Source organism: Pristiophorus japonicus, chromosome 2 (assembly GCF_044704955.1).
Source record: "Pristiophorus japonicus isolate sPriJap1 chromosome 2, sPriJap1.hap1, whole genome shotgun sequence".
Lineage (NCBI taxonomy): Eukaryota > Metazoa > Chordata > Chondrichthyes > Pristiophoridae > Pristiophorus > Pristiophorus japonicus.
In genome coordinates this window covers 274748949-274768273 of record NC_091978.1, presented here as the reverse complement: position 1 = coordinate 274768273, position 19325 = coordinate 274748949, and the positions used below count along the sequence as shown (strand labels likewise).

Here is a 19325-nt window from a genome sequence, read left to right as displayed (position 1 = left end):
AAGGGTTGGTTTTTACAGAAATACTGATGATTTCAGACAAATGTTCAGTTTAAATGTTTTTAATTTAACTAAACTTTGTTGCGCATTGGCTCAGATAGCTGCACCATTACACACTGGTGATTCCTTAATATCAAAGGGTATAATAACATTTAACTTCAATCAACTTAAACTTTAACTGTCACCAAGGTGATACCCATCATTGATGTATGACCTGCACACCCAGCAGTGAGTCAGCCTTGTAAATAACACCAACGTTCTTTCAGGCAAAGCGATCATTGATGAGCTCCTGAAGTAAGGCTCTTGCAGCTATCATGCCACCACTTTCATGTGGTCTACAGGGGGGTGGGGGCATGGCTTCAGCATCAGCCTGATTGTCTGGGCTGATGTCAGCGTCCGCATCCTCGCCCTCCTCTTCCTCTCTGGTGAGATGGACTCTCAGACTTATCAGGCAATTCTTGTCCCCTCCTGATAGCCAAGTTGTGCAGCATGGAGCACACCACCACGAATTGAGCTACCTGCTCAGGGTGATATTGGAGGTTGCCTCCTGAGTGGTCTAGGCATCTAAAGCGCTGCTTAAGCACTCCAATGGTTTTCTCCACGATATTGCGAGTGGCTCTGTGGCTCTCGTTGTATCGCCTCTCGGCTTTGGTGTAGGTGTCAGGCAGGGGGGGTCATCAGCCAGGTAGCGAGGCCATATCCTTTGTCACCAAGCATCCAGCATTGACCTTGTGGCTGATGGTTAAACAAGTCAAATACAGTGCTCTCACGCAGGATGTGAGCATCATGGGTGCTGACGGAAATTGAGCATTCACTGCCAGTATAATTTGCTGATGGTCGACAACCAGTTGGACATTCAGGGAGTGGAATCCCTTGTGGTTCCTGAAAACCTCTGCATCCTGAAAAGGTGCCCGCATCGTGATGTGCGTACAGTCTATAGCTTCCTGCACCTTGGGGAAGTTTTCAATTCTGGAGAACCCAAGAGCGCTCTCACTCTGTGCCTCCCTGGTCATAGGGAAGCTGATCAAGTCCCTCCTGCATGCATACAGGGCTTCAGTGACTTGACTAATGCTGCAATGTGTGGCATGCTGAGAAAGTCCACAAATGTCGCCACCTGTGGCTTGAAAAGAACCCGAGGCATAGAACGACAGTGCCACGGTGACTTTGACCTCGACAGACAGTGCAGTACTGATGGTGCTGGTAGGCTGCAGATCTCCCCTTATCAGCTGGCATACCTCAGTGATAACCTCTTTGTGGAAGCACAGTCTCCAAAGACAGGTGGTGTCGGGCAAGTTGAGGTTAGACTGCTTCTTCCTGTACTTGCGGGGGGTGTAATGTCTGGTCCTCCTCATCAGTCTGGCACATCTTACATTGGGCTGTGGAGCATATCTTCGGGAATCTCGTGTCTGCTGCATGTAATTGGTCATCAAGAGTGTGAGAAAGGACAGGCCCCATTGCAGTAGCTCTCTGTTTTCCACCAATTGATCACAAACAATGAATGTCCCGATGAAGACACCCATTCAATTCCAATCGATCACAGTATGGTCAAGATGTTTGTACAGATGTTCACATCAAGTCCAACAACCTCCAGCGTACATCTGAACTCCCCCGAGGTTGAAGCACAGCAGCCTTTTAAAGGATGCAACATGTGATGTTGAACATTCTGTCCATAACGTTGTGATTAGTTCCGATTAGTTTCACTTTTTCTGGGTGTTTTTTTGGGCGAGCGATATTGTGGGCGATAAGTATGCGAGGTGGTGAAAGTGATGCTGGGTGATCTCATGGCTGCTAGTTTTGGTGAATAAGCTCTTTACGACAAAAAAAAGTGGACGGGCGGTATTACTGAATCTCGGCATTAAATCAGCATGGAAATTAACGCTGGTCAATACTATGGGCGTTGATTTCGCTCATTCTGATGTTTCTGCCCAAAAAATGTGGAAGGGCGGTATTATCTTTTTCCGGCATTAAGCAGATGGGAACAGTAAGGCTCGGCAATAAGTTTCCGAAAAATGGCAGTCAGTTTCCATTTTGTGGCTAAATGGGCGATATCTGGGCGTTATACATCATTTCAGCAGTAAAATGGGCGTTAAGTGGGCGTTAAGCATGCAAAAGGTTCTAGCCCCAGGAGTCAGTCAGGGCCCATGATTAGTCTGGGGTCCCAAGTCCGTCAGGGAATCTGAGCCAGTGATAAGTTTAATGATTGAGGTTAATTGATCTATTTATATATTGTTTATTTAATGGTGCTGTCTTGAGTTTTCCCTCCCCATCCTCTCAATTTCTATCTCTGTTTGACTGAAACCAATAGTGGGTATATGTACAAATACACAAAATGAATGAGATGCTGTTGTCACTCCGACAGAACACTGGCCCAGATTTTGTGGTCAGCAGTGAAGGAATGGCGCTCATTGTTCATTACACTTACAGCTTCCTACAGAATTTTTGTGGGCTTTTTGAGCAGCAATTTTGTTACTTAGAGATCATTTCCAGTACAGCGCCCTCCACAGGGAATCTGTGGTGTGTATGAGCAGGTCAAGCAAAAGTGTGGCTCTTCAACCAGTCAGATTGAGGAATCCACACGGAGACTCGCAAAGTCCAAAGCAGGAATTATAAATTAGAATATTTAATTAAATGTAAAATCCTGTACAGAAAGTGAAATAAAGAGAAGGAAAGATAGATGAGATTAAGAGAGAGAAATAAAAGAGACAGAAAGAAAAAGTAAAATAAAAGAATGATTTGTAAAATTTTACATTTGTAAAATTATATTTTAGGGCCAGAGAGGTTGTTTGGTAGTAATTATCACTTACCACGCCGCTAAATATTCACTTACACCTACATGCATCCACCCTCATTTTTTCTGATGTGTTTATTGGGTAACCAGTGGGTAAATACAGCAGCTTGATGGCCTTACATGTAATTCAATGCCGAATCTCTGGGCGAAGTACTGGTGTAGCGCAGCTTGTGGAGGAGCAGGGTATATCGGACAGCAACTTCCGCCTTTCCACATTTAACTGCAGGGATACCGAAAGTTGCTGTCTGATTTACTCCCTAATAATGGTGAGTGCTGATATTATATATCAACTATATATTAAAGAAGACCCTGATGATATCACTGCGATTCCCTGGAGAAGTGGTGTTCCTATGATTTTTCACCCGGTTTGCTCACAGCTGTGTCCTGGAGATTAATGTTTAATTCCTGGAGATTCCAGGACAATTCTGGAGGGTTGGGCATCCTAGTCTTCTGTACAAGCAACTTTGAACAAAAATAACAATAACATCAACTTATATTCATATAGTGCCTTTAATGTAGTAAAATATGCCAAGGCGCTTCACAGGAGTATTATAAGATAAAGATTTGACACCGAGCCACATAAGGAGAATTTGGGGCAGATGAGGTAGGTTTTAAGGAGGAAAGAGAGATAGAGAGGCTGAAAGGTCTTTGGAGGGAATTCCAGAGCTTAGAGCATAGACAACAGAAGGCAAGGCCACCAATGGTTGAACGATTATTATCAGGGAGGCTCAAGAGGGCAGAATTAGAGGAGTGCAGACATTTCAGGGGTTGTGGGGCTGGAGGAAATTACAGTGATGAGGGAAGGGCTAGGGATTTAAAAATAAGGAAGAGAATTTTTAAATCGAGGCACTGCTTAACCGGCAACCAATGTAGGTCAGCCAGCACAGGGGTGATGGGTGAATGGGACTTGGTGCAAGTTAGGACATGGGAGCCGAGTTTTGGATGACCTCAAGTTTATGCAGGGTAGAACATGGGAGGCTAGCCAGAAGTGCATGTAATAGTCAAGTCAAGAAGTAACAAGGGCATGGATGAGCTGAGGCAGGGGCGGAGATGGGTGATGATATGGAGGTGGAAATAGGCAGTCTTAGTTACGCTGTGGATATATGGTCAGAAGCTCATTTCATGGTCAAATATGACACCAAGGTTGCGAACAGTGTGGTTCAGCCTCAGAAAGATGTTAGGGAGAGGGATGGAGTCAGTGGCTAGGGGCGGAAAACAATGGCTTCGGTCTTCCCAATACTTAATTGGAGAAAATTTCTGCTCATCCAGTGCTGGATGTCGGACAAGCAGTCTGACAATTTAGAGACTGTGGAGAGGTCGTGAGAAGTGGTGGTGAAGTAGAGCTGGGTGTTGTAAGCGCACAAACTGATGCTGTGTTTTTGGATGATGTCGCCAAGGGGCAGCATGTAGATGAGAAATAGAAGATAGATCCTTGGGGGCACCAGAGGTAACGATGCGGGGGTGGGAAGAGCAGCCATTGCAGGTGATTCTCTGCCTATGATTAGATAGCTAAGAATGGAACCAGGCGAATGCAGTCCCACCCAGCTGGATGATGGTAGAGAGGTGTTGGAGAAGGATAGAGTGGTCAACAATGTCAAAGACTACAGACAAGTCAAAAAGGATGAGGAGGGATAGATTATCTTTGTCACAGTCACAAAGGATGTCATTTGTGACTTTGATGAGAGCCGTTTCGGTACTGTGCCACGGATTGGAGGGATTCAAACATGGACTCACGGGAAAGATAGGCATGGATGAAGGCAGGAGTCATAGGGCTGAGAGACTAAACCAATTGTTTTGGGAATGAAACTGGAACTGACAGCATTCCAAAGCCATGAGATTTGCACCACTGGTCTCATGGTCTGAACCCTTGCTGACAGAGTTGTTGCTAGGCTGGGTGTTGATATATAAAACGGAAAAGAGTGACTAAAGTAAATGTTGGTCCCTTAGAAGATGAGAAGGGGGATTTAATAATGGGAAATGTGGAAATGGCTGAGACCTTAAACAATTATTTTGCTTCGGTCTTCACAGTGGAAGACACAAAACCATGCCAAAAATTGCTGGTCACGGGAATGTGCGAAGGGAGGACCTTGAGATAATCACTATCACTAGGGGGGTAGTGCTGGACAGGCTAATGGGACTCAAGGTAGACAAGTCCCCTCCCTGGTCCTGATGAAATGCATCCCAGGGTATTAAAAGAGATGGCGGAAGTTATAGCAGATGCATTCATTATAATCTACCAAAATTCTCTGGACTCTGGGGAGGTACCAGCGGATTGGAAAGCAGCTAATGTAACGCCTATGTTTAAAAAAGGGGGCAGACAAAAGGTAGGTTAGTTTAACATCTGTAGTGGGGAAAATGCTTGAAGCTATCATTAAGGAAGAAAAAGCGGGACATCTAGATAGGAATAATGCAATCAAGCAGACGCAACATGGATTCATGAAGGGGAAATCATGTTTAACTAATTTACTGGAATTCTTTGAGGATATAGTGAGCATGGTGGACAGAGGTGTACCGATGGATGTGGTGTATTTCGATTTCCAAAAGGCATTCGATAAGGTGCCACACAAAAGGTTACTGCAGAAGATAAAGGTACGCGGAGTCAGAGGAAATGTATTAGCATGGATAGAAAATTGGCTAGCTAACAGAAAGCAGAGAATCGGGATAAATGGGTCCTTTTCGGGTTGGAAATCGGTGGTTAGTGGTGTGCCACAGGGATTGGTGCTGGGACCACAACTGTTTACAATATACATAGATGACCTGGAAGAGGGGACAGAGTGTAGTGTAACAAAATTTGCAGATGACACAAAGATTAGTGGGAAAACGGGTTGTGTAGAGGACACAGAGAGACTGCAAAGAGATTTAGATAGGTTAAGTGAATGGGCTAAGGTTTAGCAGATGGAATACAATGTCGAAAAATGTGAGGTCATCCACATTGGAAAAAAAAACAGTAAAAGGGAATATTATTTGAATGAGGAGAAATTACAACATGCTGCGGTGCAGAGGGACCTGGGGGTCCTTGTGCATGAATCCCAAAAAGTTAGTTTGCAGGTGCAGCAGGTAATCAGGAAGGCGAATGGAATGTTGGCCTTCATTGCGAGAGGGATGGAGTACAAAAGCAGGGAGGTCCTGCTGCAACTGTACAGGGTATTGGTGAGGCCGCACCTGGAGTACTGTGTGCAGTTTTGGTCACCTTACTTAAGGAAGGATATACTAGCTTTGGAGGGGGTACAGAGACCATTCACTAGGCTGATTCCGGAGATGAGGGGGTTACCTTATGATGATAGATTGAGTAGACTGGGTCTTTACTCGTTGGAGTTCAGAAGGATGAGGGATGATCTTATAGAAACATTTAAAATAATGAAAGGGATAGACAAGATAGAGGCAGAGAGGTTGTTTCCACTGGTTGGGGAGACTAGAACTAGGGGGCACAGCCTCAAAATACGGGGGAGCCAATTTAAAACCCAGTTGAGAAGGAATTTCTTCTCCCAGAGGGTTGTGAATCTGTGGAATTCTCTGCCCAAGGAGGCAGTTGAGGCTAGCTCATTGAATGTATTCAAATCACAGATAGCTAGATTTTTAACCAAAAAGGGAATTAAGGGTTACGGGGAGCGGGCGGGTAAGTGGAGCTGAGTCCACGACCAGATCAGCCATGATCTTGTTGAATGGTGGAGCAGGCTTGAGGGACTAGATGGCCTACTCCTGTTCCTAATTCTTATGTTCTATGTTCTTATGTTCTATGTTCTTATGTTCTATGTTCTTATGTATGTTCCCCCTCTGGCTGACACAATCAGCCCATAGCTAGGGCAGTATCAAGAAGAATAAAGGGCACACTAACCAGTCGATGATTTTCCACTCACCTCGCAATATTTTATTTTTAGGACCTCCCACTCCGTTTTTCAATCTTTCCCCATCAGCCTCCCCGTAGTGCCTCACACACCCATTCAGTGTAGAGTCCTGCTGAGAAACAGTGCAACAAAAGTTCTGAGACAACATCCATGGCAGCGCCCTTCCCCCCCCTCCCCACCCCCCAATATCCAGGCACCCTGAGATGATTATTCTGATCCTGGGCTACAATCCATTTCCCTCTCCCGTCCTCCCCTATCACCTTCTCCACTCGCCCCCTGTCTTCACCTACTTCTTATCCTTTTACACCCCCCTCCCTCTGTCTCCCTACTTCACCTCCCCAAACTCTATCTCTGTTGCCCTTCCCTTATCTCGTCTCCCCTCCCCTTTGCCCCACTTCCCATCTCCCTTCTTCTCTCCCCCTCCCCTCTCTTCCCCTTTCTTTCTATTCCCTCTCTGCGCTCCCATCCTCTCCACCTCCTTTCCCGCTGTCTTCTCCCTCTCCTTTCTCTCTCCCACACCCACTCACTCTCTCACTTGCTCCTTTCACCTCCTTCACAATGGTTCTCTTATTGCCCCATCCTCTAACCCTGTGTGAGGTCCAAGATGTGTGTGACCCATAGGACAGGTCAGTCTGGTTGCCTGCCTGCATTGTATCTGTGCCCAGGCTGGAATGTTCTTTCTTCACTTTTCCAGTTCCCCACTTAATTCTTCAAATTGATTTTTAATTCCTCTGTTCACCAGTTTGGGTGTCAACATTTCATTTAGTGCTGAGACTAACTGTAAATGCTAGAAGAATTGTAAGCTTGACCAACAATATCTCTATTTCTAATCATTGAAAGGATGGCAGGTTTACCAATATATTGATGGCTCCATCTTTCCTAATACCCCCACCTCAATCAGACATACAGATGTTGTAATGTATTATAATTATTCTGCAGTAGTGTGAGAGGCATGATTGCAGTCAGGTTGTTAATTTTTGGATAATTACCCAGCTGCAGTGAAAATCTTATTTGCATGAATATCTCCTGCAAAATGCAATAAATATAATTCAGGGAGAACAGTTTCATTATCTTCTCTCCATCTTGTCACAAAGATTGAATTCACCTCTGATTTGATTATCCATTTCATGACATTTGAAAGCACAGGTATTATGCATAAAGGTTGGGGGAATTCATTCCTATCCCCCACCTTTTTAAGAATAATTTCAGTAATCCAAATTGAGACTTTCCATACAGTACAGAAGGAAGTCTTTCAGCCCATCACACCTGCGCCAGCCTTTTCCCTTTCCTATAAAACTGTTTCACCCTGCTATGAAAATGTATAAGAATTTCTCCTGGTGTTGCCTGGGGATCATATTAATAAGTTAATTACATCTCGAGTCAGTATTCATTAAATTCACTTTTTGGATATCATAAACTATCAACAGAGACAGAGCTTGAAGATTTTAAAGAGCTAATTGCATCAGATTCACTTGAAACAAAAGAATTATCAGTGCAGTAATGCCATTTCTGGTGCGTAGAAATATTTCAGAATTAGACCTAGTGACCTAACAGTGAAGAAAATTTACCATTGAGATTTAAAAAGAAAGACTTGGATTTATATGGAGCTTTTCACAACCACCGGACGTCTCAAAGCGCTTTACAGCCAATGAAGTACTTTTGGAGTGTAGTCACTGTTTCACTGTTGTAATGTAGGAAACGCGGCCAACTTGCGCACAGCAAACCCCCACAAACAGCAATATGATAATGACCAGATAATCAGTTTTTTGTTATGTTGATTGAGGGATAAATATTGGCCAGGACACCAGGGATAACTCCCCTGCTCTTCTTCGAAATAGTGCCATGGGATGTTTTACGTCCACCTGAGAAAGCAGACGCGGCCTCAGTTTAATGTCTCATCTCAAAGATGGCACCTCCAACAGAGGTTAGAAAAAGGTTAATCTGGATAGGGTGTGAATGGCGTAGTAATGACCAGCTGGTATTATAGACAGTAACTGTCTCCACCTCAAACTTAATCCACGTGGATTTCAACTGAAATTCCACCCTTCATGTTTTGGATCTACCCAGGACTACAGATATCTCCGAGATATTCAGCGTTCCTCAAACCACTGGTCTCACCGTGTCCTGAGATCCGTACTCAATGCTATGCACCACCACTTGCATGCTCTCGACCTCTCTCTTCAGCAGCACCGACTCACCCAATCTCAGAGCTGTCCTGGTCCGCCTCATCCGGCACTTTAACCAAAAACTTTTTTATTTCGTTTTAGGTGTCAAGGCTCATAAACTTCAACAACTCTTGGACACCAACGCCCCTCCGGAACCTTCTTCCCCTACACTTCCCTCTGATCCCATCCCTTCTTCCAATCTCACCCCCTGCCGTGTTTTCACTATCCCCTCTGACCTTCTTTTCTCTAACCCCAAACGATCAGTCCTCAACAAAGGTCTGAGCTTCATCCCCTAACGCGCCCACCTCAATGAATTACGAGCTCGGCATGATGCTGAGTGCTTTTTCCACTGCCTTCGCCTCCGTGCCCACTTCTTCAGCTAGGAGTCTTCCCCCCACACAGCTGACCTTTTCTCATGCTTTCAGAATTCTTGCTCTACCTGGACCCCTCCCTCTGGCCTCTTACCCTCTCTAGACCTCTTTATTGCAAATTGCCGATGGGATATCGGCCGTCTTAATTTCTCTGCCCTCCCCCTCACTCACTCCAACCTACCTCCCTCTGAACTTGCAGCACTCCGCTCGCTCAGATCCAACCCCAACCTTATCATTAAACCTGCTGACAAGGGTGGCACTGTTGTTGTTTGGCGAACCGATCTCTACCTTGTCGAGGCTGATCTCAACTCTCTGACATCTCCTCCTACCTGCCCATGGACCATGACCCCACCACTGAACATCAGGTTATAATTTCCCAGACCGTCACTGATCTCATCTCCTCCGGAGATCTTCCCTCCACAGCCACCAACCTCATAATTCCCCAACCCGGCACAGCCTGCTTCTACCTCCTTCCCAAGATCCACAAACAGGACTACCCCGGTAGACTCATCATTTCAGCCTGTTCTTGCCCCACAGAACTTATTTCTTCCTATCTTGACTCTATTTTTTCTCCCCTTGTCCACTCTCTTCCCACCTACATCCGTAACTCCTCCGACGCCCTCCGCCACTTTAACAGTTTCCAGTTTTCTGGCCCTAACCGTCTCTTTTTCACTATGGAAGTCCAATCCCTCTACACTTCCATCCCCCACCAAGATGGCCTGAGGGCACTCCGCTTCTTCCTCGAGTAGAGGCCCAACCAGTCCCCATCCACCACCGCCCTGCTCCACCTGGCTGAACTTGTTCTCACATTGAACAATTTCTCCTTTAACTCCACTCACTTTCTCCAAATTAAAGGTGTTGCTATGGGAACCCGCATGGTTCCTAGCAATGCCTGCCTTTTCATGGGATATGTGGAACATTCTTTGTTGTAGTCCTATCTGGATCCCCTCCCTCACCTCTTTTTCCAGTACATTGATGACTGTATTGGTGCCGTTTCCTGCTCTTGCCCTGAACTAGAAAATTTCATTCATTTTGCATCCAATTTCCACACTTCCCTCACCTTCACATGGTCCATCTCCAACTCTACTTCCCTTCCTCGACTTCTCTGTCTCCATTCTGGGAATAGACTTTCGATCAGTATCCACGATATGCCCACTGCCTCCCACAGCTACCTGGACTACACTTCCTCCCACCCCGCATCCTGTAAGAACTCTATTCCATTCTCCCAGTTTCTCCATCTCCGTCATATCTGCTCTGACGATGCCACCTTTCACACTAGTGCCTCTGACATAGCTTCCTTTTTCCTCAACCAAAGATTCCCCTCCGCCATGGTTAACATGGCCTTTGATCGTGTCCATTCTATTTCCCACACCTCTGCACTCACCCCTTCCCCTCCCTCTCAGAACCACAACAGGGTCCCCCTTGTCCTCACCATTCACCCCACCAGCCTCCGTGTTCAACGGATCATCCTCTGCCATTTCCGCCACCTCCAGCGTGATCCCACTACGAATCACATCTTCCCCTCACCTCCCCTCTCAGCGTTCCAAAGGGACCGTTCCCTCTGCAACACCCTGGCCCATTCCGCAGTCACCCCCAGAACACCCTCCCTTTCCCACAGCACCTTCCCGTGCAAGTGCAGATGTAACACCTGCCCTGTTATCCTCCTCCCTTCCCACTATCCAGGGCCTCAAATACTCCTTCCAGGTGAAACTGCGATTTACTTTGACTTCTTTCAATTTAGTATACTGAATTCGCTGCTCACGATGTGGTAACCTCTACACTGGGGAGACCAAGTGTCGATTGGATGTCCGCTTTGTTAAACACCTCCATTCAGTACATAAGTGTGACCCTGTCATTTTAATTATCCACTTCACTCCCACTCTGACCTCTCTTTCCTCGGACTCCTCCGCTGTTCCAATGAAGCTCAACTCAAGCTCGAGGAACAGCACCTCATCTTTCGTTTAGGCACTTTGCAGCCTTCTGGACTCAACATCGAGTTCAACAATTGCAGAGCATAATCTCTGGCCATCCTTGGATCCCCTTCCTTCCCCCACCCCCCCCTCCATCTTGTGTTTTTAAAAAAAATTTCTTCTTTGTCTCTTTTTTTTCCTCTATAATGGCAGCTGGTCATTCACACCCTATCCAGATTAACCTTTTTCTAACCTTTATCATTACCATTTCAATTCAGCTCAACATCCCTTTTTATCTCTCTAATCTATCCTGCCTTCCAACCTATCACAGACATTCCCTTTTGTTCTTTCTTCCCCTCCCCCTTTCAATGCTTAAGAACGTGTTCTTTTCGAACATTCGGCAGTTCTGACGAAGGATGGTCGACCCGAAAAGTTAACTCTGTTTTTCTCTCCACAGGTGCTGTCTGACCCACTGAGATTTCCAGCATTCTCTATTTTTATTTCGGATTCCAGCATCAGCAGTATTTTGTTTTTGTGCTAGTAAGAACTAGTTGGTTTATTAGCAAAGGCTTAACAATCACACTACACATTACCAGTTCACCCACCAGGCTCACAACCACCTGCCTCATCGTGGATCCCCTGAACCCAACTGGCTGGGGTAGCATACTCACAGGTGCATACATTACACTGCTGCCCCTTTTTTAGTAGCCATGTATTTATACAATATTTCAAAAGATTACTTATCATAACTACAATTTTACAAATTCAACTGCTGAGCCTGAGTATCTTGTTGTAAGCTTTTAGCTTCATCCTGCTCCAACCTCCATTTTGTTGCAGTTAGCTGGCATTTTTTATATTCTTATTTGATTCTGGAAACCGTCTTGGGGAATTTCTGTTTTCAGGGCATGTATCCCTGGATTCCTGACCTCCATCTTCCTGTGTCCTCTTGAGTTTCCTTGGAACCTTTAGTCCTAGTGTTAGCTTTGTTCCGAAGATCTTGATATTTCCAGTTATTAATATCTTGTCCAGTTGGTTTGCGTTTCCTCATTGATGTTCTCAACTGAACCCCAACTCCACCTCCACCCTGTAAGATACCGAGTCTCTGCGCGATTGTCCCATGCCCACAGAACCGTCTTCAGTCAGCTGCATCTAAGTTAGTGGGGATATGGACGTTGTGACCATTATGTCCGTTGAAGTACTTGGACCTGCTAACTTACTCTGATCATTGTCCAAGTCAGGCTCATAATTATCTACTCGTGATTTGCCCCCCATGAACCTTCCTGATGAATTCACCAATTTAGACCAAGTACTGCTTGTTGCCACATACCAATTAACTGTACCAATGTCCCATTTGCGTGGACTTGCCCTTTTTGACAAACTGAAAACTCTGACCTGATCACCCTTCTGAAAGCACCGCTGTTTAGTACCGGAATGATAATGACGTTTCTGCACCAATTGTGCCTTCTCTACCATTTCAGACAAGTTCGGTTGCAATAAACTTAGATGCATCTTCAGCCTATGCTGAATTCAATAATTCAGCAGGCGAGTACCCTGTTGCAGAATGAGGCTTTGAAAAGAAAATTCGCTAACCTGTGCTTCATGCTCACCGATGATCCAGTCTGTAGAACTTGTTTCCGCAAAGCCTCTTTGACAATCCTGACCATTATCAGACATCATTTATTTGGGCAGGCCATGGCATACAAAAATGTCCCGCAATTCATCCAATAGTAGTCGTAGCTCTGTAGTGCCGTACCTCCAGCCATTTCAAATAGCTAGTGATTAGAGCTAGAAAATAATCATTGCACCTCTCAAAAAAATCAATATGTATTCTTTGGAATGGTCTCGTTAGCCAAGTCTATGTTTGCAGTGGCATTTTAGCTGGCATGGTCCTGTAGGTTTGACAGACAGTACACTTACTAATGAATACTTCTCAGTCTTTATCCAACCCAGGCCAATAAACAAAACTTTAGTCTACTGCTTTCATGCCTACGATGCCAGTATGCTTATCGTGAAGTTCCATCAAGACTTTGGCCCATAGTGCACTGGGAATGATTACTTTCAGGCCCCGTGATAATTCATGCCAACGATGATAAATGGCTTTATCCCCTCATCTAAATGCGTCTGATCTCCTTACAGTGCTCCACTTGCATTTACTTTCTCATAAAAGGAAATTCCACCAAAAATTTCTTCATGAAGAAAATCCCATCCTCGTCTCCATTTTGTAATGTATTTGCTTCATGGGTTCTTTGTTTAAGAATTCAAAGCATCACATTGCTATTAAGAACTAGTTGGTTTATTAGCAAAGGTTTAACAATCACAGTACACATTACCAGTTCATCCACCCGGCTCACAACCACCTGCCTCATCGTGGATCACCTGAACCCAACTGGCTGCGGTTTTATTGAGCCTTGTGAACATCAAGTGACTGGCTAAGCCACTCACAACTCAACAGCTCTACAACTATTTTAGTTAACAGATAAAGCCGTGTGCCCACTTATTAAAGGGACGATAGAACCTACAAATTAAGAATAAAACTTTAAAGGAACCTTAACCGATCAAATTAAAATTTGGTTGCCAGGGGCGATGAGGCACTCCAATCCCTCCGGTGCCCACCTCTTGCGGAAGTCCGCGAGCGTACCAGTAGACACTGCGTGCTCCATCTTCAGGGACACCCCCGTGCGTCAAAAGCTCTACAAACCTGTGAGCATTCTCACAGTGCGTACATGACACTGGTCGTCGCATGATACAATAATAATAGAGTTGTTGACTAATCACTGCAATCAACGTCTTATCAATTAGTCTACTACAGACCCAGACATAAGAACATAAGAACATAAGAAATAAGAACAGGAGTAGGCAATACGGCCCCTCGAGCCTGCTCCGCCATTCAATAAGATCATGGCTGATCAGATCATGGACTAAGCTCTACCTTCCTGCCTGCTCCCCATAACTCCTTATCCCTTTATCGTTTAAGAAACTGTTTATTTCTGTCTTAAATTTATTTAATGTCCCAGCTTCCACAGCTCTCTAAGACAGCGAATTCCACAGATTTACAAATTTCTCTTCCTCTCAGTTTTAAATGGGCGGCCCCTTATTCTAAGATCATGCCCTCTAGTTCAAGTCTCCCCCATCAGTGGAAACACCGTCTCTGCATCCACCTTGTCAAGCCCCCTCATAATCTTATATGTTTCAATAAGATCACCTCTCATTCTTCTGACTTCCAGTGAGTAGAGGCCAAACCTACTCAACCTTTCCTCATAAGTCAATCCCCTCATCTCCGGAATCAACCTAGTGAAACTTCACTGAACTGCCTCCAAAGCAAGTATATCCTTTCGTAAATATGGAAACCAAAACTGCATGCAGTATTCCAGGTGTGGCCTCACCAATACCTTGTCTGGCTGTAGCAAGATTTCTCTGCTTTTATACTCTATCCCCTTTGCAATAAAGGCCAAGATTCCATTGGCCGTCCTGATCACTTGCTGTACCTGCATACTATCCTTTTGAGGTGAGGAAACCCCTAGTGATTAAAAGATTTGAGAACCATTGGTCCAAATCACCAGTTCCTCTCTAGCGTGCTACACTTGCCATATATCATGTCTGAAAATACTCTTATACTGCATCCCAAAATATTATTTTCTGAAATCAATCTATCTAATTTGCATTTAAATAAATCAACATTTTCTGCTTCCACCATCTTCCTAAGGAGCTTGTTTCATAGATTTACCACTCGCTCAGTGAAATGATTCACCCCATAATAAATAGCTTTCCACCACTCACTGTCAAGACTCACACAAGAAGAATGGTCACTTCGATAAGGTACCAGAGGGTAACTGGTTCTCATGGAACTACACCCAAGAAAGGAGTGTGCAAATTCAGGAAAGAAGGGAAGAAACCTGATGGAGAAAAAAAAATCTATTCTCTTAATTTATATTTAAATTTCCACTGAATTGTTATTAAAAATGTTTTTAAAATTACTTTTGAAAGGATTTAGGTTTAAATAAAAAATGATTCAATAGCTCTTAGAAATCCTGGTTGTAAGTAGAGATTAAAAATGGTCTTAATTGGTGATATGGTGATGTAAGCTTGTTGGAGCTCAAAAGTGATGGGATACGGATTTGCAGCCATAATTCCCCCACAGGGGTCATCATGCAGAGGCACAGAATTGAGGCCGAGTCTTTGCCTGCAGGAAGAGAGGAAACATCAGAGGGACAATTACTTCAGGCTGAAATTGTGCATCCTTAGCAGCTAGCCATATACAATCTTGGCAAAAGAATTTGAATGGAGGAGACTGGACTGGGGATGGTGCACGATGCATGGAGAACAGAACCAGGATAAAAGGAATCTAAAAATAGTGCTTATTCTATTTTTTACCCATTTTTATTCAGAGGCAGGGTTTCACTCTGTTAATGCAACACATTTCATAATTACTGTTTATTGCTGTATTCACAAGTATGCCAAAAACTCATTGCTGTTGATCAGATTTAATTTGTTTCTTGCTTTTCTGGAACAGATACTAATTTAATTTTCTTTTCTCAGTACATTAAAGCCTTTTGTAATGAATCATGGACCAGGCGCTTTGGAACAACCATGGAAACCAAATCATTAACGCTTCTCTGGTCGATAATTGTCTCCATCTGTGCCATTGGTGGTCTGTTCGGTGCATTTATTGTTACCCCTTCAGTGAAATACTTGGGCAGGTATGTAGCTATAAGGAAGAACTGAGCCAAAACTGTTAAACTATAATTGTTGCTTTTTATTACTAGTCTGCAGGATCTTTTACAATGGCCCAGAATTTGCAATTGTAATGACGGTAAAACTGTGAGCGATCGCTGTCATTACTGTGTAAAACTGACAGCAACTTCTGGCATCGGCTCATGCAGAGTTAAACATGGAAATCCAGAAGTTGCTGTAAGTGATATTCTGCTCCTCTACAGGGTGCGCTGTTACAGTCTTTGTAGATGGAATCATTAGAATTCACTGATTTGTCATGAACTCCAACTATTTACATACTATTCTTGCTGGAAAAACCAATGAAAATATTAAGCCTTATTCAGTCAGGAGTTACTTATTTTTTTAACAGTGTGCTAAGTAATAATTACTGCTGAACAACCTTTCTGGCCCTGAAAAACTAATTTTATAAGTTTGGAGTCTCATTCCCTCAGAAGAACATTTAAAAATTGCAGATTTTTGATTAAATAATTTAAAAAAATGTTTTTTTTAAGTTTTTGTTCTGAAATTTACATTTCTCACTTAAACCCATGTGTATGCCCCGATCTTTATTTCGCTTACTGTGATGATTTAAATCTGACTTATATTCCCTTCTTTTTACTTCCTGCTTTGCTGTCTGTGAGTATTCTTCAATCTGATTAGCTGATCAGCCTGCTTGCTGTCTGCCCTGTTGCTGGATGCCACAGATCCCCTGTAGATGGCACCAAATTAAAACTGACGTTGGAAATGAGGAAATGTACATTCTAGAGTCCGCTATATCTTTCTGGGCACCTTTTTATGAGGTCAGCGGTGAGCGCCGTCCCTTCGCTGCTGACCGTAATATCTGAGCCAACATCTTCTCATCTAAATTATTTGCAACTTTATTGACTTTTCCCATATAACTTTCATTGTGTAGTCATTACAGTTTTTGTGTATGTCTGTATCCAGCTAGGCAATGCATCAGAAATAGAAAGATACTAGTAAAGCAATTCTCAAGAAGGCTGAGAAATGGGCGATTTGAAATCATGAATTTGTTGCCAGAAAATAACAGTTTTGTTCTTCCAATGGAGCCTACTACTAAATACTTTACTGAATTCTTGGAGCATTTAACAGTATCATTTCCAGAGTATGGTTGTTACCTGATGCAATAGTATCCATTAAAGAGGAGCTCTACCCAATGAAAAACAATGTCAATTTAATGGAATCTGGTGATTTATTACATTAGTAAAGAAATAACTTGCATTTATATAGCATCTTTCATGACCTCAGTACATCCCAAAGTGCTTCACAGTCAATTAAATACTTTTTTCCTGATCACCATTATAATGTAAGAAACATGGCAGCCAAATAGTGTGCTTTGCTGTAGACCAGTAAGATATGGGTTTGTGGCTGTGATTCCCAACAGCGTAGTCCTAGTTTTGACTGGAGCATCAGAAGGAACCAGAACAAGGCTAGATGGGGATAGGGAAAGCAGAAAAATGATTGGTTGATTCAACTCAGGTACCCTTACCCACCTCACAGCAGTGGGCTCAAGAACTGGAAAATAGAGTACGAGAAGAAGCTTGCCGGGAACATAAAAACTGACTGCAAAATCTTCTATAGATATGTGAAGAGAAAAAGATTAGTGAAGACAAACGTAGGTCCCTTGCAGTCAGATTCAGGTGAATTTATAATGGGGAACAAAGAAATGGCAGACCAATTGAACAAATACTTTGGTTCTGTCTTCATGAAGGAAGACACAAATAACCTTCCGGAAGTACTTGGGAACCGAGGGTCTATTGAGAAGGAGGAACTGAAGGATATCCTTATTAGGCAGGAAATTATGTTAGGGAAATTGATGGGATTGAAGGCGATAAATCCCCAGGGCCTGATAGTTTGCATCCCAGAGTACTTAAGGAATTGGTCCTAGAAATAGTGGATGCATTGGTGATCATTTTCCAACAGTCTATCAACTCGGGATCAGTTCCTATGGACTGGAGGATAGCTAATGCAACACCACTTTTTAAAAAGGGAGGGCGAGAGAAAGCAGGTAATTATAGACTGATTAGCCTGACATCAGTAGTGGGGAAACTGTTGGAGTCAATTATTAAGGATGAAATAGCAGCGCATTTGGAAAGCAGTCACAGGATCGGTCCAAGTCAGCATGGATTTATGAAGGAGAAATCATGCTTGACAAATCTTCTGGACTTTTTTGAGGATGTAACTGGTAGAGTGGACAAGGGAGAACCAGTGGATGTGGTGTATTTGGACTTTCAAAAGGCTTTTGACAAGGTCCCACACAAGAGATTGGTGTGTAGAATTAAAGCACATGGTTTTGGGGGTAATATACTGACGTGGAAAGAGAACTGGTTGGCAGACAGGAAGCAGAGAGTCGAGATAAACGGGTCCTTTTTAGAATGGCAGGCAGTGACTAGTGGAATGCCGCAGGGCTCAGTCCTGGGACCCGAGCTCTTTACAATATACATCAATGATTTGGATGAAAGAATTGAGTGTAATATCTCCAAGTTTGCAGATGACACTAAACTGGGTGGCGGTGTGAGCTGTGAGGGAGATGCTAGGAGGCTGCAGGGTGACTTGGACAGGTTAGGTGAGTGGGCAAATGCATGGCAGATGCAGTATAATGTGGATAAATATGAGGTTATCCACTTTGGGGGCAAAAACGTGAAGACAGAATATTATCTGAATGGCGGCAGATTAGGAAAAGGGGAGGTGCAACGAGACCTGGGTGTCATGGTTCATCAGTCATTGAAAGTTGGCATACAGGTACAGCAGGCGGTGAAGAAGGCAATGGTATGTTGGCCTTCATAGCTAGGAGATTTGAGTATAGGAGCAGGGAGGTCTTACTGTGGTTGTACAGGGCCTTGGTGAGGCCTCACCTGGAATATTGTGATCATTTTTGGTCTCCTAATCTGAGGAAGGACATTCTTGCTATTGAGGGAATGCAGCAAAGGTTCAGCAGACTGATTCCCGGGATGGCAGGACTGGCATATGAGGAGAGACTGGATCAACTGGGCCTTTATACATTGGAGTTTAGAAGGATGAGAGGGAATCTCTTAGAAACATATAAGATTCTGATGGGACGGGACAGGTTAGATGTGGGTAGAATATTCCCGATGTTGGGGAAGTCCAGAACCAGGAGACACAGTATTATGATAAGGGGTAGGCCATTTAGGACTGAGATGAGGAGAAACTTCTTCACTCAGAGAGTTGTTAACCTGTGGAATTCCCTGCCGCAGAGAGTTGTTGATGCTAGTTCATTGGATATATTCAAGAGGGAGTTAGATATGGCCCTTATGGCTAAGAGGATCAATGGGTATGGAGAGAAAGCAGGAAAGGAGTACTGAGGAAATTATCAGCCATGATCTTATTGAATGGTGGTGCAGGCTCGAAGGGCCGAATGGCCTACTCCTGCACCTATTTTCTATGTTTCTAAGTTTCTTTGTTTAGATTTATTCAAAAATCATGCAATAAAACAATACTTTCTCAAATCTAATACACAGTTTTCTAATGTGCATGGCCAGCCAGCATGGCTCCTCAACAGT

The 19325-nt window shown here is 43.9% G+C and overlaps 1 protein-coding gene across 1 annotated transcript in view; it reads left to right on the top strand.

Moving 5' to 3' along the window:
- Positions 1 to 19325, top strand: part of slc2a9l2 (solute carrier family 2 member 9, like 2) — a 798853-nt gene that overhangs the window by 202720 nt on the left and 576808 nt on the right. Inside the window, exon 3 of the mRNA XM_070862252.1 lies at positions 15613 to 15773. Within this exon, the coding sequence (XP_070718353.1) occupies positions 15613 to 15773 (161 nt within the window). The remainder of the gene's footprint in view (positions 1 to 15612; positions 15774 to 19325) is intronic.